Source organism: Epinephelus fuscoguttatus, linkage group LG18 (genome assembly GCF_011397635.1).
Source record: "Epinephelus fuscoguttatus linkage group LG18, E.fuscoguttatus.final_Chr_v1".
In the NCBI taxonomy this organism is placed as follows: Eukaryota; Metazoa; Chordata; class Actinopteri; order Perciformes; family Serranidae; genus Epinephelus; species Epinephelus fuscoguttatus.
Genome location: NC_064769.1, coordinates 19,825,537 through 19,852,194, shown reverse-complemented (window position 1 = coordinate 19,852,194; position 26,658 = coordinate 19,825,537). Strand labels below are relative to the sequence as shown.

Sequence of the window (26,658 nt, the reverse complement as noted above, 5' to 3'; positions counted from 1 at the left end):
CCAAAGTGTGAACATAGTGGAATATTTGACTGTGGGTTACTCAGAATAGTGACAGCAAAGTTCAAAAGGGAAAAAGAAAAACACTGAAAATAAAGCGTGACAATCATTAAGTCTCACCCCATCTGCACACCTACGGTCATAACTCTCAAAGCAGATGTCCGGGGACGCAGGGCAAAAGTGTGTAATGATGTTAATACACGGAGCCAATTAGACTATCAGGCTCTCACGAACTGTGTTTCACAGTGCAAAGCTGAGAAATGAGCAGATTTTTGCCCTCCTCTCTCTGGGGAATTTTTGTTCTCTGACATCTGTGTCTCTGTCTCCTCTGCTCCAGGGAGAGGCAAAGTATCTTCACTCCAGCGTTCCCGTCCTCCCCCCCTCTTCAGCATCGGCCTGCTTTAACTCTTCTGCTACCTTTTTATGCTCTGTGCATCTCATCAAGTGTCGCCGATGCTGGGCCATTCATACTCTGTACAGTCATTATCAGGTGTAACCCTATCAGTTACACTCATAGTACTATCAACACCCTCTCCTTTTCTATTATGCTCAGCAGAAATTCTGATATTTGGATCTGATATGCCACTGATGTATGTTTTGGAACATATCATGCATATAAGATGTGTGAGTCTTGTTTATTAACATTTTTTTTCCATCTCTAGCATTTTCTCTTCATTTGCCCCTCCTTTCCTCTCTTGCTCTTTCCCCTTCTGTAGACACTGGACTGCAGCGGGGGACACACAAGCCTCAGGGTGCAATATGGCCCATTTAATGTCCGTAGAGACAGCGAGAAGAAAAAAAACAACAGAAAAATGTGGTGTACAGTAATAAACAAAATAAACACCTATTTTAAAAAAACAGAAACACAGAAAAAAGATGACAGTGGGAATTCATTGCTCAAAATCTGACTAAAAACAAAGTTACATGTTTTTTTTACTCTTTGGGGGGCCATGTCACATTCTATTTTTGCGCTTATCCCCCCAATCCACCCCGACATCACCCGCTCCAGCTTTCCGCAGGGTCAGATGGCCAAACTAACTTTCATGGCAAGTGCTGCAATGCACACAGCTGCTGCTCTGTGCTCACACACAGCACACATATTGACAATGTTGTGTTATATTTCTGTGCATGATTAATGTGAAGAATCTTTTGACAAACAGTCTCAGCTCAAGAGGGTCCACTTATTCACTTACACAGGAGATTTGAAGACCGTAAAGCTTCATAACAAGTCAGTGAGTGAGGTGATCTTGAGGTTTTTTTTCCTCATCTACTGTTGAGGGTGATGTAAGGTCCTATCTGGTCAAATATTTTGCATTTATCAAATATTAAAATCTAACTCAAAAGACAAGGATTGCTGCCAACTGGACTGCAATGGCAGACAATGTCCCAAGTCCAGCTGAGGGAGGGACACCAAACTACAAAATCTTTGATTAAATAAAACTAGAACTATCGCCTCGCAGTTGTATGCCTCCGTGAAACAGTCAAGTTTCAGTTAGCTACAACAACTACATTTTCTAAAACATGGTTGCTTCACACATATCTTCAACCCAGCAATACAGACGATCTATATAATCACCACAGCTTCAAGGTGGGCACCCATAATTAGTGTCACCACTTCAGTATCTGACCAAATGTCAGCAGTTATGGCACTGAGTAATGGCAAGAAAAGTGTTTTTGCTGACGTCACAGTGAAGTTGACCTTTTGGATATAAAATGTCATCACGCAATTATTCTATTCTATTGCACATTTATGTGTAATTTTGTCATAATTAGCATATAAATTATTGATTGATTACCAAAAACACATTCTGTGAGGTCACAGTGACCTTTGAACATCAAAATATAAATAGAGTTCATATGGATGTTTGTGCCAAATTTGATGGAATTACCTCAAGGTGTTCTTGAGATATCGCGTTCATGAGAATGACACAGACAAGGTGACAATGACTTTGACCTTTGACCCTGAAATTCTAATCATTTCATCATCAAGTCTAAGTGGATGTTGGTGCCAAATTTTAAGGAATTCCCTCAAGATGTTCTCGAGATATTGCATTCATGAAAATGAGAGACGAGGTCCCAGTGACCTTGACCTTTGATCATGAAATTCTAATCAGTTCATCGTTAAGTCCAAGTGGATGTTTGTGCCAAATTTCAAGGAATTCCCACAAGGTGTTTGTGAGATATCGCACTCACAAGAATGAGACGGAAAAGGTAACAACAACCTTGACCATGACCATTGACTGCCAAATTCTATTCAGTTCATTGTTGAGTCCAAATGGATGTTTGTGCAAAACTTGAAAGAATTCCTTCAAGGTCATCTTAAGATGTTCATGAGAATGGTACATAAAAGCATTACATATGGTCAAAATTTTGTGTAGTGATTTTGGTAGTCTTCTAATTTTGGAAACCCTCTGAAAACCAAATAAAAGATTGAAATAGGATATTTGTGAAGAAAAGACACAAATATTAACTTGCCATTTTAAATGTGAGTGACATTAATGTGGGTTAAAAGAGAGTTCATCGTGCGTTCTTTGACAAAAAATAAATTTAAATAAATAGTAACACTGAATCACATAAATTTTGTTTTTAATTTTTATATTTAATGCTAGTAGGGTACTGACGTTAACATCCTGTACTGTAATTTTTATGGTGACATGGGACAGTTTTTTTTTTCTTTTTTAAAGTTTTTAAAGTCTAAATTTTCTTCACGCCAACTCTTACTGAGACTCTGATCACACCTTGCATCCCTTTTAACCTCGTCCCCTGGCGCAGTTTGGTGTTACTGAAAGATTAATCAGCAGGGTGAATAATTAACCACAGAGCAGCTTGGGACCTACAAGGTGAAGAAAGCACTCCCTCACCCGAATCATCAAAACATTTTGCCCACTCATCTAATGGGCACTTTCTGTAGGATGTAATATCAACACTGGTATGAGACAATCAGGGTCACATGGGACAAGCACGAACCTGATACTTGGACAAAGTTCAGATGAAAGCCTCGCTGTCATCCATAGAATGACATGATAATTAACTGAATGCTCCAATGAACCACGGCACAACTCATTATAATAATAATCAAATATTTATTCATGAGGACAGTCAGTTCCTCTTGATCTTAACTCTCTAACCTCTGGGAAGCTCAAATGTCTGTGATCAAGAGTGTCTTGCAGGTCCTGGACCATCATGTGATAGATGCTTCAACAATCCACAGTAATGTACCACCACACTTTCTTCATGTAGTAGGTAGGGATACATGATATTGGACTAATATCTGATATGCCAATATGTAACAACTCATTTGGCCAATAACTGATACCGATACCGATATATCCACTTTTTCCACCACCTAATTTTAGATCATCAGGTCTCTTCCGTAGTGGAATTAACATCATATTATGCATGTATACTCTTATCGTGATGGCCCACCAACAGATGGAGACATGAAATACAATACTCTTAAATCTATGTGATATTCATTCACTGTGGAAATTTTAAAAAAGCATGTTGGACGATTCTTTTTTTTTTTTTAAGATTTTTTTGGGGGCATTTTTTGCCTTTAATGAACAGGACAGTTAAGTGTGAAAGGGGGAGAGAGAGAGAGGGGATGACATGCAGCAAAGGGCCACAGGCTGGACTCAAACCCGGGCTGCTGCGGCAACAGCCTTGTACATGGGGCGCCTGCTCTACCACTAAGCCACCAACGCCCCATGTTGGATGATTCTGATGGTTAATTTTAAAGCCAATGGGATAACGTTACAGGACTGTAAACAGCCGGCCAGCAACAGCAGAGAGATAGACGGTGGGGAGAACTTCTAACTCAGAGAATTTAGAGTTATTTCAACATGTGGTGATTGTTGGAACAGTGGACTAACTAGATAACAAGACAGCTTTGATGAGTTTAATTTTGTTTCTGTCTAGTTTGAATGAAGGATGAGTTAATGTTAATTCAGAAGGTGTGCAGTTGCATGTCTCTGTTTAGTAAGGAAATAAGTGTAAGAATATTAACTTTCTTGTCATTTTGTGAGTTTATATTGTGCACTTATTAGACTGAAGGCTAAAAGACTTTGCAAACATAACAAAGTTGCTCATCTCACTGATCGATACCGCCCAAGCCTAGTAGATATGTCTGCCTTTTCTTTTCTCAAATATAATGGAACTAAATGTCACTCAGCTTGTGGTTTTCGAAGCACTAAAGAAAAAAAGAAAAAAAAATTAGAAAAAAAAAACAAAAACTCAACATTAATGTCTCTTTTCTGAAATCATGACCCAGTACCCATGATAATCCGCAGACTTTGTTGTGAGCAGTTCTGTCTAGGTACTATTTTCTGTCTACTAAGTTACAACTGCCAACCGTATCACTGCGCAGGGGGACGTGTGGATCTACTCATGGATGAGAGGCTTGTGCTCATGATAGCATGAGATGTAAACATTGATAGCATCCTCCTCATCAGAGCTGTACAGCCGTAGCGTCAGACCTGTTAAAACGTAATTGAACGGGCATCCCTTCAAGTGCAAAGTTAGTCCACTAAACAAGCTTTTTTTCCACAAAGACCGCCTCATATCGTTCGGATAAATGTCAGAGAACATATAGAAAACGACATGTAAACGTGTTGTCTTACCTTACCGGTGTGCTGCCATGTTGCCTGAACGGAGGAGGAGGAGGAGGAGGAGGAGAGAGAGGCGCAACAGGTAAAGTTAGAGGATGAGAGAGGAGGAATGGCTGCTGCAAGGCTGCGTAGCTCTGGAGATTGGTGGTGTACCTGTGAATGCTGTGCCCCAGTGCCCACAAAAGAGGAATGCCTCTGTTGCAAGGAATGGAACCGGTTGCAGCCTTATTTTCAAGGTCTGGATGTGACCGAGGACGAGACACCTCCACCTGGAGTAGTATCCAGCTGGGCTTTATCTAGAGCTGGGGAGATATATTTCGGCTGCACTTTGGAAAGCAGAGCTAGAGGGATAAACAAACATAGCACCACACCAGTAAGGTAAGATAACACGTTTACATGTCGTTTTCTATATGTTCTCTGACATTTATCCTAACGATATGAGGCAGTCTTTGTGGAAAAAAAGCTTGTTTAGTGGACTAACTTTGCACTTGAAGGTTGCCCGTTCACTTACGTTTTAACAGGTCTGACGCTACGGCTGTATCTAGGCTAACGACTAACATGCTAACTATTATCTGTATGTCACTAGTCACTTGAACCAAATTTAGGACAATAGGAGACAGGTTGAAATAAACTGAAATTTCCCTTTAAGTTAGCAGTAAATACACACTTCCTGCTGTGCGGTGATATTCTAAAAAACATCCAGTTTTGATGGTAGCTGCAGAAAATGCTGGGATGTCTTGCTAAATGGCATAGTCTGCAGCTTGGTGGCCATCTTGCCAAGCTGTGGCAGGTGCCTCCTGAGCAGCTGTGGCTCAGGGGGTAGAGTAGGTCGTCAACGAATTGGAAGATCAGTGGTTTGATCCCTGGCTCCTCCAGTCCACATGTCAAAATATCCTTGAGCAAGTTACTGAACTGCATGCTGCTCCCGATGATTGTTCCATTGGTGTGTGTGTGTTTAAGCTGTGTAGCAGGTGGCATCATGTACAGTAGCGTCCGCCACCAGTGTGTGAATGTGTGTGTAGTGTGACTTGTAGTGTAAAGAGTGGTTGGAAGACTAGAAAGATATTATACTAGTGCAAGTCCATTTACCTTTTACCATGCCTAGGTATCAAACAAACTCATATAGGCCTACATGTTATCAGAACAATGTCACTTTAGAAATGTTGATATATGTATAAACTATTTAAATGTAACATATCCGTGGTTTGCAGATATGTACCATGCCAACATTTCCTTCTGGTGACTGGGCTATATAACGTGACGTTAATGTTTAATGGCTAATGTATGTTCCAGAATCTAAATGTAATATACAGTGGTGGAAAAAAGTTTTTTGACACCCCATGCATTTGTGAAATATTGCATTAAGAATCACTCTTAGGTCTTCAAGTGCAATTTCTTTTAGTACAGTCACAGCCAAAATACTAAATAAATCCTAAAAAAGCCATTAAAAACTTAAAATTGATTGGTTCCATAAAAATACATAAGAAATTTTGAGTATTGGGTCATTTTGGTACCAGTGATGAAGGTTGTTCTTTTTATTAAAAGACACAATTTTTGTTGCCAAACTTCGTGTCTACATAAAGCCAGCACATTTGAAAGTTCTTCAGACACAAAAATGGCTAAAACCAGGAACCTAACGCAGGAAACACGCCTGAAGATAAAGATTCTCAGCCAGGAAGGGTACAGCTGCCGCCAGATAGCCAGGAAGTGCAGATGCAGTCCTTCAGCAGTTGGATACACTCTGCAGAAATACAGACGAACCAACAGCTTGGAAAACAAACCAAGATCTGGGCGTCCAAGGGTTTCTTCAGCAAGAAATGACCACATCCTGATCCGCATGTGCAGGCAAAACCGCCGAATGACATCACAGGAGCTTCAGCAGCAGTGGTCAAACCAAACTGGTGTCCAGTGTTCCACCCCGCACTGTCGTGGCCGACTTTTAGATCATGGCTTAAGGTCCTACAAGGCTATCAAGCCCCTGATCAATGAGAGACAGAGGTTAGCCCGGCGTCGTTGGGCCCAGGCACACAGAACTGGACAGCCAGGAATTGGAAGAAGATTGTGTGGTCAGATGAGTCCAGTTTCCAGCTTTATCTTCCTCCTACTAATGTGAGGGTACGCAGAAGGCCAGGCGAAGCATTATCTCCAGCATGTACAGTACCTACTGTCAAGCATGGTGGAGGCAGTATCATGGTTTGGGGATGCATGAGTGCTGCTGGTGTTGGTCATCTCACTGTCTGTGATGGCACATTGAACTCTACCAAGTATTGTACCATTCTTGAAACCCACATGCTCCCTTCTGCGCGTGCACTGTTCCGTCAAGGTAAAAACTGGATGTTTCAACAAGATAATGCCCCTTGCCACACATCCAAGGCCAGTAGAACTTGGCTGCAGGAGCACAGTATCCAGGTCTTAGAGTGGCCAGCTCAATCCCCGGACATGAGCCCCATTGAAAATCTGTGGTGGATTATCAAAAGGTCTGTTTCAAAGCATAAACCAAAGAATTTAGAAGAATTAAAAGCAGTAATTCAAGAAGAATGGGACAAGATTACCCCTCAACAGTGTGAAAGGCTCGTGGGGAACATGCCAGCCAGGATTAGGGCTCTACTACGTGCCAATGGCAGGACTACTAAATATTAAATTGATGATGTGATGGTTTATTTATTTTTTGTTCAGTTTTGAACACATTCTCTGTTATTTGTTGACTTTGATACCAACAATGTTGAGAACTGACATATTGAAACTGTCAAGAATTTAGTTTTGCTAGTTTTTCTTGTAAACAATAAACAAAAAAATATAATTTGTATTTGTTTGTATCTGTCTAATACAGCCACACCTTTTGAAACACAAAAAAGATTTTCCCACAAATATTTCATGATAATATTTGAGATTGTGTAAAATTTTAAGGGTGTCCGAAAACTTTTTTCCACCACTGTATGTTGTTGTCAAATTGGTCGGAAGTCTGCATTAAAATGAACACAGTCACTTGGTTCGCCCATTGATAGCTCATTGGGCTCATTGGACTAACAAACTGTCAAAAACAAAGCATCCATGTTCTTGAAACAACTCTCTGAATGAGTGGGTATAAGGACCTGATGACGTGTTCAAGTGCTTATTTTCAATCAGCCACAGCTGTATGAGGGAGGTATTAATTCCTTTGAGCTTAAACTGCTTAATTTCCACCCACTCCAATAATGGTTTCATCACTGTAAATGGAGGGCTGGTGCAAGTTCAATCAGTGCTACTGTTACCAGACACAGTAGGTGCGTTTCACTTTGAACGTGGTGGATAAAGGAGTGAAATAAAGACTAACGTAACTTACTCGACTAAATACTTACTAAATATACTAAATGTGGCTCATATCCAAAGCACAATTGTGATATTTTTGGTGATTTTATGGGCACTCTCATCCTTAAAATATATGACTAATATACTCCTTTAAAAGAAGTGTGTGCAAATATACCAAGGAAGTTGTCATACTTCTTTGGTAAAGAGTAACAAATGGTGGAATAACAGCAGTAATTTGCATGAAAATGTTCTTATTTTAGTGTCTAACATTAGTTGCAAATGTACTGCAAAAAGCATCATTGCATATTGTACTGTATTGAAGTGTTAAGAGTGTATTTTGGAATGATGCATGAAATCATTATCAGTATCATCTGTAATCCAAATGATCTTGAATGTACTCATCCATCTTTACCCGGCTGACCTAATTTTGCTCTTCAGGGGTGACTCAGCCAGATGAAAATTGTTTTGGAACTATTTATGCCTCAGAGGAGGAGACAAAAATGCTCCCTCATCTGTCCATCAGCCTCAGAGTGTCTTGAAATGCATGTTAGCAATTATATAATCCAAACTACGCATTAACAAAGACAAGACAAGTGAGTGTTTGGGATCATGAATCACTCTCCTGAAGAATTTAAAGGTTACAGACTACAAAAAGACAAAGAGCCTGGGAGTGAAAGACTAAGAGCTGTATAGGTGTAGTACACACATAGGATGGTGGATGTGAGTGAATAGGGGATGGCATGGGTGGGTGGGGGGTGGTTCAACGCTGGGAGGGCAGAATAATAACTATGCACTATTTATAGGAACACAACGACCTACAGTGGTATCCTTGCAAAATATGCTCCTGCACCATCTCTGTGTGCTGTTCAACCATGAAGATATTAATGATTACACATTGTCTTGTATTTTAGTGAGATTAATTGGTTTCATAATTGAAAATAATCTAAATTATCCAGCTCCCTGGATTACAATGCAGTGCTGTAGGCATTCACACCCTGTGACATTAAGATAATGTAACATTAATTAGCATTAACAAGCATGTGTTTTATGGCAAGATTTTCTATTTACAGGTCTTATTAAAGGTCATTAGTTACTCTTTAATACCCCTGATGTCTGTGAATTCTACACACATGCATTGATTCATGCACTTGACCTAAAGAGATATGAGTATTTTTGTCTAAATGCTTTCATTAATATTATCTCTGTCAGTTATCAATGCATAGTAAAATGCGCCAACACTCAGGTGAGCTATGTAAGCCCAGTATTGAATTATGTCCCGCAACCTGCCTTAGCAAATAACAGAACATGGTATCGAAATTAAGTTGTGCGTAAGTGTAAGAGTGCAGGCAAGTCTACAGGGTCAGCAGGTGGGCACCCTCTCATCCTCCTTGTAAAATTCACCTAAACTCACCTTAAATGTCCATCCAAGCCATACCCACAGTAAAATGAAAGCTGGTCTTGTTCCATTTTTAGTACATGTACATACATGGTCTCATATGAAAGGTAACGCTTCAAAGTTTGTTTCCCAACAATCAAAATCACTGTAAGTGCTTTCGTCATTGAGTCATATGAGTTTCAAAATAACTGAAATAAAGCATTTTTTTTAATCTTGAAAAAAGATGCATGGTCTCAATTCAAAGTAGACACCTACATCACAGAAAATAAACATTTTACACATTTTTCTAAGGTTTCATCTTGGTGCTTTTTTTTTTTTTTTTTAAAAAGAGGGTAAAACAATGCTCTAAATCTGTGAATATGAGTGAAAAACTATTAAACATAGACAGAAATGTCTATTTAGAAGCTTTCTGTGTATGAAAACATTTCTAGAAAACCTTAAGTGATAAGAAAGACTGTTTTTCCCCCCTTGAGACAACAGAGGAGCCATGTGTTTATCATTTCTGTGTGTGTATGACAGTCTATAATGCCAAGAGAGAGTTAAAAACTCCCATGGAGGTGAGGAGTGTCCCTAACTACATAAGCCATCGGGCCAATTGCTGGCCACTGATGGGCTCTGAGGCCAAAGGAAGTAGGGGAGGCACTTCCATCAAGGCAGGCCCTTGTTGCCTATTGAAGTATAGACTTTCAGTATGGAAGCTCTTATTGGCTCAATAGAGGTGTTAATCAAAAGGTCAGGGTTCAGCCACCACTTTTACAGAGAGGAGTCGGCAATATTTACATGCAAACTGAAGATATTATGGATAATATATGGAGAAATATGAATGTTTGAAACAATACAACAGCAGCATGTGGATATCTACGGATGTTATATTGTGTTTAGACTAAATATTTCACTTACATTTGTAAATTAATGGTTTTGAATCTTGTCTAGTAAAGCCTCAGTGCATTTTTACTAAATATACATTTAGTTAAAAGGTGTGTTTATATTTTCTAATACAGCTGGGCCTTTCTAGTCATCTGACCACTCAAAGCACTTTTACACTATGTCACATTCATCCATTCACACACACATTAACACACTGATGTCTGAGACTACTATACAAGATATTCAATAACCATTCACACGCTCTCACACACTGATGGAACAGCCATCAGGAGCCATTTGGGGATCAGTATCTTGCCCAAGGATACCTCGATGTGCGGACTGGAGGAGCTGGGGATCAAACCACCAATCTTCCGATCAGCTGCAGTCTTAAGGCAGTTCTAAATTTGCTTACGGAGTACGAACAAATTCAGATAAGAAAACATTAATGAATCCCAGACTTGTGCATAAAACGTTTGTAAGCACATTTTAAGCACAGATTTGTGTATACACACCGTGAATGAGGCCCAATATGTCATGTTAACGAGCACACTGCCTACGTCACCATAAAATAGCTAGTCTCACCTCAGCAATCAACAAAGCATACACTTCTGTCTCACACCATTAACCAATGACATGCAGCAACAAGTTGATCCAAAAGCCTGTCAGGCCTGCAGCCACCTAACCCTCAGCAGCATGTTGCTCAATCCACCACACATGCTGGGGGAAGACCCTTCACCTACTTCATCTTAACAAGCACCACACTGTACACTTCTGTCTATTGAATAGGCTGACCAAACGTCCTCTTTTGCCCGGACATGTCCACTTTTCACGTCCCGTCCAGGGCATCTGGGTTTTTTTTTATAAACTGATGATAATGTCCGGTTTTCCGTGTGTTTGTGTGTGTGTGTTAGAGTGCGGCATGGGTCGCATATTTCTGTCCGAACCCAAACCGAGCCCGATATTATTTAATGACCAAAGCACTGAGTTTGTGTCACACAGTTGTTACGGTTACAGGCTATTTAACAGGCCGGGTGTGCTCAGCGGAGAGGGAGACCTCCGTGTTTGAGACGGGAGCGGGAGGTCTGACGCTTCCAGCGAGAGGAGAGGGAGAAATATAACAAAATAAGATAAAATAGGAAAAACCTGTCTCCCTCTTTTATTTTATTTTCAGCATTTAATCAAGGCGGTGGCGGGCGGCTGGAGGTCCGAGACTTCCAGAGAGGAGAGAGGTAGAAACAAAAAGCTAATGTGTGTCTGTGTGTGTTATGTTCAGGTGTTGTCACGTAAATAACAGCGCCCAAGCAATAAACAGGACAGACAATAGGATTTTATTTATTTTTACACTACATTTTCACTGAAAGCTGACCGAATCCGACCCGAGCCCGAATACAATTTATAGCTACATTTTTGACCAAACCTGGCCCAACCCGTCGGGTACCATTGGGCTCGGATCGCCACACTTCAGTGTGTGTGTGTGTGTGTCCCCTATTGGGGCCTATCTGAATTTCTGTCTTTGAGAGATATTATTTTGTAATATAACTGAATTTTCTATCCATACATATGAATTTTAAATATATTAAAATGATAAGGCATCTTTGCGTAAGCTGCAAGTATCATTTAAGTATGCTATGTCGTGGCCGGCCGAGTGTCCTCTTTTTTGGAAATCAAAATATGGTCACCCTAGTCTATTGCATCACATGTTGATGTTATAAGTCCTGAACTCATCTATCTTTGCTCCAGTCACTCACCTTTCTTCTAACCCACAGCACTGGAAATGGCAGCAGTGTCGGCCATGTTGTTTAGTGCCTGCTTTTGGCTCCGCCCTCTCACACCCAGCTCAGTTAGCAGGGAAAATACTGATCTGCTAACAAAACCTGCTGTTACCTTCAGAGCTTTCTGCCAGAAAGCCTTTACTCAGTTAGATTTAAGGAAATGATTGTGGTTTGGTTTAAAATGAACAGATTTCTGCCAAGGTAAACACTAGGACAGCATCCCCATTTACTTTATAATATTGCCACACGGATGTTTTGGGGCAGACGCCCTTCTTCAGCGTGTAATCTGCCAACATCACAAACAATATCCACAAGTGGGGTTAATTATAGATTATCACAACCAGCAAAACTAAAACAACAAGTAGATCCCAGTAGGAGGAGCCTTTCCTAGCACAGAATTTCATCACAGAGTACTAAAACATGAAATACCAACGAAACAACTCAAAAACAAAAGCCCTGCAGGCATGTGCGCAAAACTCCTGCAGCCATCCACCACTGGATGGACCTGAGGGTACAAACCTCTGCTCCCAACTCCTTACTCTGTATATTTCCCTCAGGCCATTTCTATTGCATCCTCCCATGGTACTGTCATAAAACATACAACACTCACCACAACACAAGATCTGGTTTTAGATTAGTGGCAGCAGTCTCCTGAGGGACTATGAGCTATTATCCTCTCACATTTTCCAGTGCCTCCCTATCTTTAGCTGCCCTATTTCATGCCTGTTCAAAATTACTCGCCCGCTGACTTGTTTACTCTCGCAAACAAACGAAATCCTATCTTGTGTCCTTTTTGCACACACTTCTTTTACACCCTTGTCTACACTTTCTCAACTCATCACCTGGCCCTGTTTAGCCTGAGAGACTGCTCCTGCACATCCAACATTCTCTTCTTGCCTCTAAATCTCCTCTACAACCAGGTTCCTGCTGCCAGCTGCTGTTGCTTTGCTCCATACAGGCTGTGTTATGCTCAGCCCAAACCCCCCATGCCAATACTGCACCTGCCTTAAAATATCCCCATGTGTAAATGCATCCTGAGCCTGTAAATCTGCCTCTCCTCTCCGCTGAGACTGTTGGTGCTGTACTGCCACATCCCTAGACTCTGACACCATCTTCTCCAGCCTTTTGCACATTAAACTCCTCCTCTGAAAAAGTTATACGGGGCTCCAAAATCCCTTTTCATCAAACAGCTTCCGTCTCAATGAGGTAGAAATTTAAGGTACCAAACAAGACACCGAACCTATAGAGTGATGATGATGTTTTACTGGTGATCATCACAGGAGTCAAGAGGTTTCCTACTGGAAATATACACACCGTCTCCCCCTTGTGTTGAAGGTTTACGTGGCCATAGGCAGCACTGGACAGGATGTATGTAAATCATATCAGTGTGCTCTCCCTCAGCATTGAAATGACAGCTTATACAGTTCATATACAGTACATTTAAAACACTCTGTATTTAGTCATGTGTCTGGCCACTCACTATACATATGCCTATAGATTGGGATTAACATAAGGAAAATCTCCTAAAATTAAACCATTTATTAGGGGAAAATCAACTTTTAAAAATCCTGCTGAGGTTAAAGGCAAGATTAGTGTTACTTTTAATATTAGTTAATAGAAACAATTTACTGTCAACTAGATTCAGTTCGAGGTTACTATAAATAGCAGTGGAAAAACAGCTGTCTCTCATGGCACTAGACCCTTACAGTTCCCGAGGGCTTTGCCCCAGCTGAGGGTCAGCACCACGGACAGCGACAGTCAGTGCCACCTTTGCCAGAGCACATTCAGCACCTCGGTCAGCGAACGCCACCACGGGCCACTGGGGACAATCAGGCAGAGGTGCATGCTGAGGCTGTCTGGATCTGCCATGGCTTGTTAGTTTGTGTCTTGCCTGGCCTGCTGCTTGTGCTTTGTGTCTCCCTTTAGGTCCAGGAAGGTGAAGATTATATTGGTGCATCTGGCCAGTACATCCAGATGGAATGGGTTTAGGAATTTATGCAGGCTTTCAAAAGGAGCAGGGATCTGACAGCTGAAGTGTCCTTTTAACCTGACACACTTTACATTACATAAAGATACTTCCAGCACAAACACTGACACATGGAGGCAAATTGAGATATAGCAGCACCTATACTGTATCAGATCATTCATATATAACCTGGTATTTACTATTCCTCCCCACAGGCTAACCATGTGTGATCATGTGCAATTAGCTCATGGATTATCAGATTGGCTCTCCTCCATGCTGGCTGGAAGATTTGGCAATGTACCAGCTCACATGTTCAGTCTTGGTGCCCTCTGCTGCAGTCACCTGCAGGGCTGAAATCCAGAGTTTGGGTGGAGCTTTGTTGTTTCAGTGTTAACTTTACTGAATCAGCTTTCACCTGAAGTTAAAATGAGTCAAGTTGGAGATAGAGTGGCTGAGGTGCTGGCAGCTATGTTGTGCTCATGTTCCCAGTCTGGGCTTGTGCCACTCTACACAGCTTAAGGGTAGCCTGGCCATCTGGAGACTTTTGGGATTGTCAATATGTGCTGCAACATCAAAAACACACAGAAATCTTATTCTGCTTGGTAGCCCTTCAGTCGCCAGTAGTAGCTCAGCACAAGTGAGTAAGAGGTCATCATATCTCATAAGTCACTCACTTGTCCATCACCAGTTTTACTTTTTTTCATTTGGTGAGTTGCTTATGATACATCAGTTGTCAACATTTACAATATATCAAGGCAGCATATCCAATAGTTTTTGAGATATGTCAGTCTGGACCAAAGTGGGCGACTGACCAAGACTTAAGACCCACACTTTCATTTGGTGAGTTGCTTATGATACATCAGTTGTCAACATTTACAATATATCAAGGCAGCATATCCAATAGTTTTTGAGATATGTCAGTCTGGACCAAAGTGGGCGACTGACCAAGACTTAAGACCCACACTGTTGTGTCATCTCATGTCGCCTGTGTCTTAGCCAAAAACTCGGTGGAACACACTGCAAAGACTACAGCCAATGGCCAACTAGCATGTGTGTTCTGTGCACGAGTGAGAGCAACTAACTTTCCATACAAGCAGGCTGCGGCAGTGAGAATTCGTCTTTCAAAAAGGGAAATTAGAAGACCGTCAGAATGGATTCAAGACGCTAGTCATCCAGTTAGCACATTAACAACATAACCTGATGTTGAAAGAACAAAACATATTCACCGTGTGTTAATGAACAATGACATAAACATTAACAAACTCTTTCTACTGAAAAGCTAAATGGCTAAAAAAATCTTACATAATATAACACCTTTTTTGATTTCATACTCTTTTGACTTTAGCCCTTTGTTTGCTTTCATAACTTCCATTTTTCTTCAGCTGCACAGAGCTAAAGTTACAATCACAGTGATTACAATGGCTCAAATGCCAATTCAACACAATAAATCAGCAAAAAAAAACAAACAATGGACAACAAGGGCAGACTAGTGCCAATGGTGTGGGACACACACACTTGGAGTGTGAGGGCTCTAAGGAGAATGGTTACTGACTTCTAGAGAACCAAGGAGAAAATCCATCTCTCCCTCCTCATACATGGAGAAGCAGTGGAAAATATGAAAAACTTCAAGTCCCTTAGAGTGTCAAAACACCTGACATGGACCTCCATCACCTCGCACCCGGTCATAACAGGCCCAACAAAGACTCTTCTTCCTCAGGAAACTAAAACAGGCCCAGCTCTCACGCAAACTGCTACGAAATTTTTACAGGAGCATCCTGATTAACTGTGCCACTGTTAGCAAGCGAAAGGATTTACATTGTGTGGCGAAGGCGGCCCAGCACATTGTCTGGATGGAGCTCCCAAACCCGGACATTATCTGTGCCAGTCGATCAGAGACACCACACGCTAAGAACTTCCTGTTTGAACAGCTGCCTTCCAGCAAATAGTTTAGAACAATAAGATATCACGCAGCTTCCTTCCCTAAAAATCTACCTACTGGTAGATTAAAGTAACTTAAACCTGAGAGCTTTGGCCTCCTTCTCAAACCTCCCTGCCCAACAACAGAAAAGATGACAGGAACTGTGAGCGCACACACACACCAACCAACATCAAGGACTGTGAAACAAACACACACGCAAAAAACATTAGAAACAAAGATTTAACATTTATTTATTATTTATAACTTTCATCCCTGCAAATTTGTAACCTTGTAAATGTGTAAATTTAATTTAGCAAGTACAACTTTTTAAAGTGTGATCTATAAACTAAATGTATTATTATTAGTAGTAGTGGTAGTAGTAGTATTACTTGCATAAGTCTTCAGAACATTATGCTGCAATCACTTCTTTTATCTATTTGCTTAATTTTTACAACACAGGGAGAAGCCTCATGAAATAGCTGAGTATAATGACACTAAAGATCATTCATTCATCCTTAAGTCAGGGCAGGGGTGTAGATTTCTTTTCAACAGTGGTGAGGACACACATTAAACAGGAAGTTGGGGGTCCTTTGCTATAACATTTTGAGCATCATACACTTAATTTTCTGCATTCTTGTGTATTTCTATGCCTCAGTTTGTTCTTTTTCTGCATCAGTTTATGATAAAAATGTCATTAATTTTGCCCAAATAAAGCTACTTTCATGTTTTAATTGAAGGGAATGCACATGTTGTAAATGCTGAGGGGGGAGTGTCCCCTGTGTCCCCTGTAATCTACACATCTGATCCAGTAATGTATAATGGTACAGCAGGGAGTGAGCTGTGTTTCCCGATACTGTTGGTTAGTGAGAAGTGGAGCTGCGGGAGCTAAAAAAAAAAAAAAAAAAAAAAGACAAAAGGGGGAAAACTGTGCCAAGTTCCCTGGAAATGATACAACAGTGAACTCATTTACAGCAAATCAGTTAAACTTCCAAAAAAAAAAAAACACCGACATCTGGGACTAACCGTGAGCTCATAGTTATCCCCACAGGGTTTGTGGGATGAGAGTGGGATGATGAATACAGATTTAGTCATTTTCGTCGTGATGCTGTCCAGTAACTCCGTCCCAGTGCTCCTCGGTTTCACTTCAACACAGCAGACAGTTGATGTAGGGGAGGGGTGAACCCACGTTCAGGATTAGGCAGGGTTCATATGTGTGCGCACTGAGCGGCAGCAGCAACAGTTTCCCTTTGACGCAAAGATTCCTGCACAGGCGCTGCAATGGCTAAGAAATACAAGCCGTGGATGTTGTGCTGCTTCATCTTGGCTTGTGTGATTTGCGCGGTTGCCGTCATCTGTCTTTGCATCGTCTCACTTGTGGACAGAGAGTGTCCCAGCGGGAGCTTTAGGCACGCGGCTGTGGCTGCGGACTCGCGACTTTGCTCCGAGATTGGCAGGTAAGTCACCTTCTGCAAAGTTGTGTTCTAAGAAGAAAGAAATCAGAGCTGAAGTTGGCTCCGTGCACTGTATCTAAAAACCTCTAAACTGAAGTGTGAATGCTGTTTTTTCTTTGTTGGGGGAATTTGTGAGTTGAGTAAGGTTGTGTTAGATACAGTGTACAGCATGCCCATCACTTTATTTTATTCACAAAAATGGCTTTAGTTACTCATAACTCTGCGTATTGCCAGGCTGCACTCTCCCTCTGCTCCTGTGGGTGAGATAAAAAGCTGAACTGAGCAATGGGATAAGCAGTTTAAGAGATTTGATAGGCTCTGTTTGAAGAATAGAGATAATGCCTGCAGAACTGTGTGCAGACAGGCCCTGATTCTCCTCACCTCTTGTTGATAGATGTCGAAACTAGCCTGCTGGATGTGACAGTAACAGAAAAAACAGGTTTCCAAACCGCATACTGATCCTAATCTATCTAATATGGATGGCACAGATTTACTTTTTTTTTTAATCTACTCATTGATGCAGTTATTTGTTCAGTGGTGAGCCACAGTATGGACTCCATCAGTCTATCATCATAGTAACTCCAAATATAGAATAAAGGTGAGGGTTACTATGATGATAGATTGATGGAGTCCATACTGTGGCTCCATCAATCAATCATCATAGTAACTCCAAATATAGAATAAAGGTGAGAGTTTTTCTTTTTTGCATCACTGGAATGTGCATGAAGCTCTTCCTGCTTTTGTGTTCAGTTGCAGAGCTTTTTTCTGTCCACATGTTCATTTCCCACTTCACAGCAGAGACAATGAATATGAGCTCAATGAGTAATGTACTGAGGAAACACGTTCATTTGATGAAAGAAACTTTTAACAACACCCTATCACTCCTTTTTTCTCTTGAACTAAATCATCTGCGCAACATGTGCTTTAAAGTTTATAGTTCCTAGTCCTAGTCTGCAGAAAAGGAAAAAAATAGATAAGATAAGATAAGATAAGATAAGATAATCTGAGGGAAATTGTTGTGCAGCAGTTGCAGTAAAAAAGCAGGAAAGACTCTCTTATCTCCAATTTTTCCAAACTAACTTTTTACCCTACTGTTTCAGGTATGGATAGAAACTAATGAAAACACAGTAAATACAAATATACAACCTACATTTGCTTTTGTCCTTCTGCAGACAATATCTCATGAAAAGTTCAGTTTACGATGTAAAGACATAAACCAGTGTCAAACATTCATGTTCACATGGGACTCTTTTAGTGAGATTCTTCATTAGATTTTAGTCTGTCATTTGACCTCCTGGGATTTTTTCCTTTGTTAGACCCTGCAACCTTTAAGGCCTGAGTTCACTTGACGTTAACAGAGCCAAAACATTCCTGACACCCCCTTCTCTTGTCGTTCAGCGAGCACATCTGATGCCATGCCAGTCTCTGAGTGAAAGGACCCATTCAGAGCTCTGGGAGTCGGTTCAGATTTTAGCTTACATGCTCTGTTGTGCAGTTTAATTAAGCTGTGTGAGCCTCATTATAACAAATGAGTTTTATTTGTTAAGACAGACAGTTTAGTAGAGTTAAGTTTCAAAGCAACACCATGGCCAGCGCCTTCTTGGTATGCTGCCTGAAATCTACCTCAAGCATTAGCACATGGTTTAAACTTGCCTTTTGGCAGCACTTCGATACTTTGATACCCTGAAACACTGAACCCCAGTGATGTGTGCAACTACCAGAGAATGTGTCCATGTGTGTCTGTGGGTGGGTAGATATCTTGCCAGGGAGTGAGTGACTGTGGGTTCATACCTTTCCCATAAATCCAGTGTGAATGACTGGGAACATGTTTTCCAGGAACATCCTCCAGCAGGGAGGCTCGGCAGTAGATGGCGCCATTGCAGCTCTTCTGTGCACATCTGTGGTCAACCCTCAGAGCATGGGTATTGGAGGGGGATCTTTCTTCACCATAAGAAATAAAAAAGGTGGGTCTTCTCATTGATTTGTGCAACCACAATTGATAATGACTGATTAGGCTGATCATTCTGAATTGCTGGTCTCTTCTCAGGCAATGTTAAAGTCTACAACTTCAGAGAGACCGTCCCGCAGTCTTACAAAACTAACCTGTTAAATGACTGTCCCAAATCATTTGGAGTGATCACAGGTAGGCCAAACAGCCTATAGGTATAAAGTAGCTTATTATAAACATTTCCTACCCACACTTCCTCTTGCGGTGTCATCTCAGTAACTCGTGGATCATTTTCAACACCATTTTTCACCTTTTTTCTGGGCTACTGTAGAAACAATGTCAGTCTCAGTAGACGAGAACCTGCTCCCTATTTTAACAGCTCATTCTAAGGTAACAAAGGTGATGACTGATGGTGATTATTATTATTATTATTCTTTTTCTGACAATATATCCCCTTAAATCCTAAAAACGGAACCTTTAAATTTGCTTGAAATCACCACCTATCACAGAAGAAGACTCAGTAGGGCTTAAATTGCTCAAATTTTATGAATGTAACCACATTTGTTGATCTTAACAAACAATATCATCAGGAGTCAAAAACATTGTATTGCTCCTCCTTCTTTCCCACATACAGTAAGTCCACCTGAAGTTTTGATCATTGGTTTCCATCATTTGTTTGATGCAGCTGCACTGTTTCCCACCTGTTCACTGTAGGCAGCCAGTGGATCGGCGTTCCTGGAGAGCTGCGTGGTTATGAGGCAGTTCACAAACAGTATGGGAAGCTGTCTTGGGCCAGGCTGTTTGAGCCAACAATTAAACTGGCCAGGGACGGCATCCCTATGCCAGCGTATCTTGGACGACTTCTGGAGGACCAATTTGTGAAAAATCACGTGAAAAATTCATCTCTCTGGTACGGCACCTCACCTACTGCTTATAGTGACTGAGAGCTTTTGAAGGTCTCCAAAAATATAATTGTTAACATAAATGTTACTTTGAGAATATCTGCTTTGCAGGAACACTATTAATAAATGACTTAGGGCACTGAAGCCTTGTCACTGCAGAAATCCTGGAGCAAAGGCCTCTCCTATAAACTCTGCTTTAACTCATTTAATGCTAGTTTTACGTTAACACCTGGGTTAACAATTGACTGCGTATTTAACTTTAAGAAATTCATGTTACGTAATAGTTTCACACAGTTTACACTCTCATTCGAATGCTTTCTGGGATTAGTGATTAGTGTTTTATTCTTATAGCAGAAGGGGGCACACAGTTAGTTCCTAACGTAACATTTCAGGAACAGGGTTTTCTGACCCAGACATAAAAGCAGTGGTCACCTTCTCTCAGATTTCTCTCAGGAGGACATGGGCAAAAGGAGGGTAATGGAGATTGGCTAACAACAAAGGTGGAGCAGACAAGACTAATACAGAACAGGTGTGAAGGGAAGACTATGGGAACAGGGAAGGACTAACGAGACTGGTGTGACAGAAAACATGCGGGAAAACACACAAAGACAGGAAGTAAAACCGGACATGACACATGAGGAGAGAATCTACGAAATAAAACAGGAAGCATGATATTATTGTATAACATGTTCTCATATGTTCTGTTACATGGATGCTCGTCTCCAGTGAAGTTTTCTGCCACAAGAACAAAACCGTCCTGCGCACAGGAGACACCTTGAAGTTTCCTAAACTTGCAGAAACCATGGAAACAATTGCAAAGCAAGGGGCAGATGCCTTCTACACTGGCAAGATAGGACATGACTTAATCCAAGACATACAGGCTGCAGGTTGGTGTCATTTCAGCACTAGTTTGGCAAGCTGCAGGTGTATACTTGAACAGACAGAAAAAAGAATGCACTTGTTTGTGATGTTAAGAAAAAAAAAAGTAGAAAAGTAAAGAGAATTTAAGATGAACACGTTGTTTGTAAATCTGTCATGTTTTTCTTAGATGGGACTCTAACAATGGAGGACCTGAAGTCCTTCCAGGTACGGACGGAGAATGCATTGACAGTCCAAGTGGGAGGCGCTCAGATGCACATCCCTCAACCACCATCAGGGGGCCCCTTGCTTGCCTTCATTCTCAGACTGATGAAAGGTTTCACGTACCGTGTGATAACTCCTGTGATTCCTTAAACTGACCTGCCATAGCAGTTTCATTCAATTCCAAAGTCTTTGACTTGTACTCTTATGAAACGATAGTAGAGCAAAATGGTTTTAAAATTAATTATTGTTCTCCTTTTTCCACAGGGTTCCCCTTGAGTCCAAACTCTCTGGATGGTGACCAGAAGATTCAGCTGTACCATCGTTATATAGAGGCAGTTAAATTCGCTAATGGACAAAGGCGAAGTGTTTGCGATCCTGTATTTAATAACGCAGAGGTTGGAGTCTGAGATAGTTACTGTTTTTTCCATTATTCTTAGGACAAAAGATGTTAAAAGAAAAACAGGTTAAAAGTGCCAAAAATCACTTTATAACAATTGTTAAAGCTGCACTAATCATATTAACTTAATTAGTGATGAGATGTTCACTTGTAGAGAATTATCACGCGATCCTAGAGTTTCCCCGGCTCTATTCAGCGTTTTAGCAACTTGCAGCTCATTGTTTTGGTTTATGTGGCATTACACAAGGGCATTAACCACCAAAGATTGCGAATGCTTCCTAATCAAATTAACTTTGCCAAATAATGACCAACTTCCACATCATACACCGACCAGCCAAAACATCGAAACCACTGAACCACTGACAGGTGACGTGAACAATATTGATCGTCTTGTTACAATGCAATGTTCTGTTGGGAAACCTTGGGTTCTGACATTCACGTTGATACCACCAGACACACTCCACCCACCTAAACACCAGTGCAGACCAGGTTGTATTGTTTTCTATTGTCCGCTTGCTAGCTAGCATAGTTCAGAGCTCGATGATGTAGCTGTTGTGCAAACATGAATTTTGTTTCAGTTTTACTGTAACACGTAGTTTTGATCATGTCCTCAGTTCAGTGGCAGTCAACATGTTTAATAGCTTGCAGCCATAGCCAGACCATGTTAACTGGTGACTTTTGGCCAAATGTCGTAACATACTTAAATGGTTGGCGAAGATAATAAACAGATAAAAAATTAATTACCTTAAAATGAAGGTAAAATTGAAGGCTTTTACGAGGACACCTACATGCTCTGTTCATGTTTTCAACAGCTGCCATCACTATGAGCAACCATGACACATTCAGCTGAGTCTCCACTTAACACAGTAACTCATTACGCTGAAACATGTTGCTCACAAACAGATGTGATCCTGTTGGAATTCTGTAGAATTTGAGTCCGGTGATGGATTATTGAGTCTGACATCCAAACATCAAACAACCAGACATTTTAATGCTGGCAATAGTTTTATATGTCTAGACCATATTGACACTTTTATTGCCAACATGCGTGCTTATATTTGGCTGTAAAAGCGTCTGTTATATCCTGTTCCTCATCATGACTCTTTCTCTTTCAGAGTGCAGATCATTTGATTGATCCTGTCTTCACTGATCACATCAGGGGCATGATTTTTTTGAACCGCACCCATGACAACTCCTACTACAGCAATACCAAGCCCTCCCCTGATCACGTTGGGACGACACACGTGTCTGTCCTGGATGAAGATGGACTGGCTGTCTCTGCCACCAGCACCATAAACCATTTGTGAGCAGGAAGCCTCTTGAAGTGGAAGAGTTCTGCATCTACTTTGAATGACATCAAATCTACTGTGATGTAATACTTACCAGCTCAGTCCTCTTTGTTTTGTTTTGTAGATTTGGAGGAGGCATTTACTCTCCCAAAACAGGCATCATCCTCAACAATGAGCTGTCTGACTTCTGTGGCAGAGCAGACACAATGAGGCCAGGTAGAGTCGCAGACACAAACATGGACTTTTAACCTCAGACAATAAAATTAAAGACATTACTTAATGTAGCCATTGAAGTCTCTTTTCTGTCTGATATGGAGTGTAATCGGTGTCACAGGTGAACGGCCTCCGTCCTCAATGACCCCAGTAATATTGGAGTCAAAGTCTGGAGGACTACTTGTGATTGGCGGATCGGGAGGAAGCATGATCACCTCAGCAGTGGCCTTGGTAGCTCGATAGAACTCTGTTTGCATACTTGTTAATCTGCGTCCTCATTTGTTTGCTTACATGATTCTCTTTCCTTCTTGTAGTCTATAATTAATCGTCTGTGGCTTGGGATGAATCTGACAGAAGCCATTGCTGCACCTATAGTGTTTGTTGACTCCAACAACAATGTGAAATTTGAGGATCATTTTGACAAGGTGAGACACTCATGTTCTCATCCTCACTGTCCATTAATGACATTTGAATTCACTAGACTGTGACCGCCTATCTAATGAATAACATTTCTATTAATTTTAATGGGTTCTGATGGAAATTACCAGGACATAATCCTACAATGTCCGCTTCAGTTTACCTGTAATCAGTTTTGAAATCTGAAGTGGGAAGGATAAGTGGTATTAATTTGTGTGTGTGTGTGTGTGTGTGTGTGTGTGTGTGTGTGTGTGTTTTGTGCCTTCAGTCAGTGAAAGATGGCCTCACAGCTCTTGGACACAAACCTGTGGACTGGAAATACTTCTTCAATGTAGTCAACGCTGTGGAAAAGGAGAATGGATGCATTGTGGCTGTATCGGACGGAAGGAAGAATGGAGTGTCAGCTGGATACTGACCTCACAGACCAGAAGGAAACACCACCTTCACAATAAAATCTGCCCAAATGACTGACTGAACCTTCAGCCTTAAGAACAGTGAATACACCAGCAACAAAATGTGAGGTGCTTGGGCTCTTTTCAGATGAGCAACACAATCAATCAACAAACTACTTGACTCAAAGGTCCAGTGTGGGGGGCATCTATTTGCAAGAATGATAGGTGTTATTCATAATGTTTCCATTAGTTGATAATGAAAATAAGAATTGTTGTGAGTTTGTTACCTTAGAATGATCCGTTTAAATCTATGTCTAAATCTATGGAACGGGTCCTCTTCCACAGAGTCTACCATATTGTGCTACAGTAGCCCATAACGGACAAACCAAGCACTGGCTCTAAATAGGGCTATACGCAATTTTACGTTTTTGCCACACCCACTGTAGTTCACCTACATGCTTGGCACATGGGAGAAGTTGAAGTTCTGCAACCTCACCGCTAAATGCCACTAAATCCTGCACACTGGACCTTTACGGGATAATTCCAGTTTATTATAACCTTGGTCTTCTTTTTGTACACATCGGTCAGACAGCATTGAACTCACCATTGTAATTGCACAGATTTTTGAAATGTGCAACATGGCTCTAAAGAGGTCAGATGGAGTGAGAAACACAAGTGGTCGGATGATCAGATTATCTAAACCTCTTGTCGTCCAAAGTTGCACAAATTTTGCAAATTCTTTGTGATATTTTGACTTTTTTCTTTTTTTTAATGTCTACCATTTTCACTTTTGCTCCAGAAAGGTTGATAGTAATTCCTCTTTGCACAGAAAAAACTGTGTGCATGCACAACCACATCAAGTGCTTTGGATCATCGTTGAACCAAGAAGTCGCTCTCAGAGACTGTTATGTGTAATTTCCACTGCATGGTTCAGCTCAACTCGACTCGTCTTGACTCAACCCACTTTTGGTACCAGGCGCTATTCTCCTTTTCGTTTTTCACTGCAGATAATACCCCTCAGTGCAGGCAGGACTCTCATCTGATCAGCATAGGGACATTGATGAAACTGTCGTGACATCATCATCAATGCGATACTTGCAGAATTGTTTCATTAGCAACAATGTCTTCTAAGGAGGCAGGTTGGAGATGCGTCTTTGGACCCATGTGAACTCAGAATGAATTTTGAGTCATTTTAAGGTAATTTAAGGTAATAACTTTACCTCCCCAGACCATACCTCTGTAACTTTATGTTAAGAACAAAACTTAATTTTGGAGGGCTAATTCGAAGGATGTCATACGAACTGTTCTATGACGATACGTTGACCAGGTACTATCCACAACTTTTGCCAATGGAAAACCAAAACAGACTAAGTCAAGTTGAGCAGAGCCATGCTGTACCATTCCATGCAATGGGAATGCAGCATCAGAGACCAACTTCTTCGCCCCAAACGCACAGTTCAGGAAATGATCCTAAAAGTTCTTTCTTGATCTTTTAAACAGCACTTCAACAAAATGATCTTAACTCACTGTCCACATATTAGGTTTTTCTGAAATTTTCAACTGCATCTCACAGTCTTCATCACCAAATGGAGTCTGCTCTGTTGTCATGACAATTGAGATCTCTGGAAAAGCCAATAAATAGACTATGAAGAAAATTTGGGTAGCATTCACCCCCAAGGTTTGACAAAGACATTCGAGTAACCATGGGAACTGTTTTATTGACTGACTACTTGGGTTTCTTACCCTGTCAGTGTTCTTTTTAGTGATGTTGTGATGTTCCCCGATCTTAGTAATAAACTTGGTGACTGCTACTACAAAAATAAGACCCAAGCTGTGATAATAAACAGGACTCACCCTTTGAGCTGATCAGACTGCTTCATATATAAAGCCTTTTTTAATACAGCCAGTCCTCACACACACACGCTGACACACCCTGTGTTGTAGGATTACACACTCCTGACCAAAGTGTACGGTTGCAGCAGCGAGCCATAAAAGAAAATCTGCTGCAGTCCGACAAAACAAAACCAACCGCTGTGTCATGCTAAGTTTGTTAAAATCAGCGAGTGTTTTATTATCTGACTGACAATCTGCATAAAAACTGTTTATTACAGATGAGCCATGTAACCCTTTCAAAGTGAAATCCTGATGGACATGTGAGTTAAAGGCCCAAACAGGGAACATTTACTGTGACCTTAAAGATTATACTGTATGTGAAACAGCCCTGTTCAAGGCCCTGAGGATGTTGTGATCTTTGTTTGAAGATCAAGAAATACTGTAGAAAGAAAAAAAAAGTTGATTCACAATGAACACAATTTTCTAAAAAATAGTAAGTGTATTTTTACACCACCATGTCATTTTGTATTTTCTGTGTTTTAATGTGTCAAAATGTTTTGTAAAATAACTACACATTTTTACAAGTATTAACTGTGAATATCTGTGTTTTCACAATAAAAAATAAGAGTCCAAACAAAGCTTGATGAGTCTCTGATCTCCAGCAGACATACTTTTCAAACACATAAAAAGATTGCTTGAGCTCATTCTTTGTTCAACCCAAAATCCTTCAATATGCTTTTCACTGTAAACTACAGATCTTTAAACATTTATCCTTTGGTGTTAGTACAGTACGATCAGCAATAATCTGCCTCATGTTTTCCTGTTTGCCTTGTTTCAGAGCAGCACTTTTGCTCTGAGACAAAGGAAGCAGTAATGAGATACATTTCAGTGGAGAGACTTATGAATTAGTAATGATTTCTTA

General features: G+C 40.8%; 2 protein-coding genes across 2 annotated transcripts in view; one reads left to right on the top strand and one right to left on the bottom strand.

The window, feature by feature from the left end:
- cabp1b (calcium binding protein 1b) overlaps positions 1 to 19,154 on the bottom strand; it is a 42,651-nt gene extending 23,497 nt beyond the window's left edge. The window contains exon 1 of the mRNA XM_049603541.1: positions 19,054 to 19,154. Coding sequence (XP_049459498.1) covers positions 19,054 to 19,140 — 87 coding nt within the window. The 5' untranslated portion in view covers positions 19,141 to 19,154. The remainder of the gene's footprint in view (positions 1 to 19,053) is intronic.
- ggt5b (gamma-glutamyltransferase 5b) lies at positions 16,092 to 26,379 on the top strand. Its single transcript, XM_049603538.1, has 12 exons — positions 16,092 to 17,265; positions 19,099 to 19,226; positions 19,310 to 19,405; positions 19,925 to 20,120; positions 20,839 to 20,999; positions 21,161 to 21,307; positions 21,460 to 21,590; positions 22,708 to 22,895; positions 23,006 to 23,097; positions 23,216 to 23,325; positions 23,409 to 23,519; positions 23,780 to 26,379. Exons 1-12 carry the CDS (start codon positions 17,090 to 17,092, stop codon positions 23,924 to 23,926), a joined length of 1,683 nt encoding a protein of 560 aa, XP_049459495.1. The 5' UTR covers positions 16,092 to 17,089; the 3' UTR covers positions 23,927 to 26,379.
- The last annotated feature ends 279 nt before the right edge of the window (positions 26,380 to 26,658 follow it).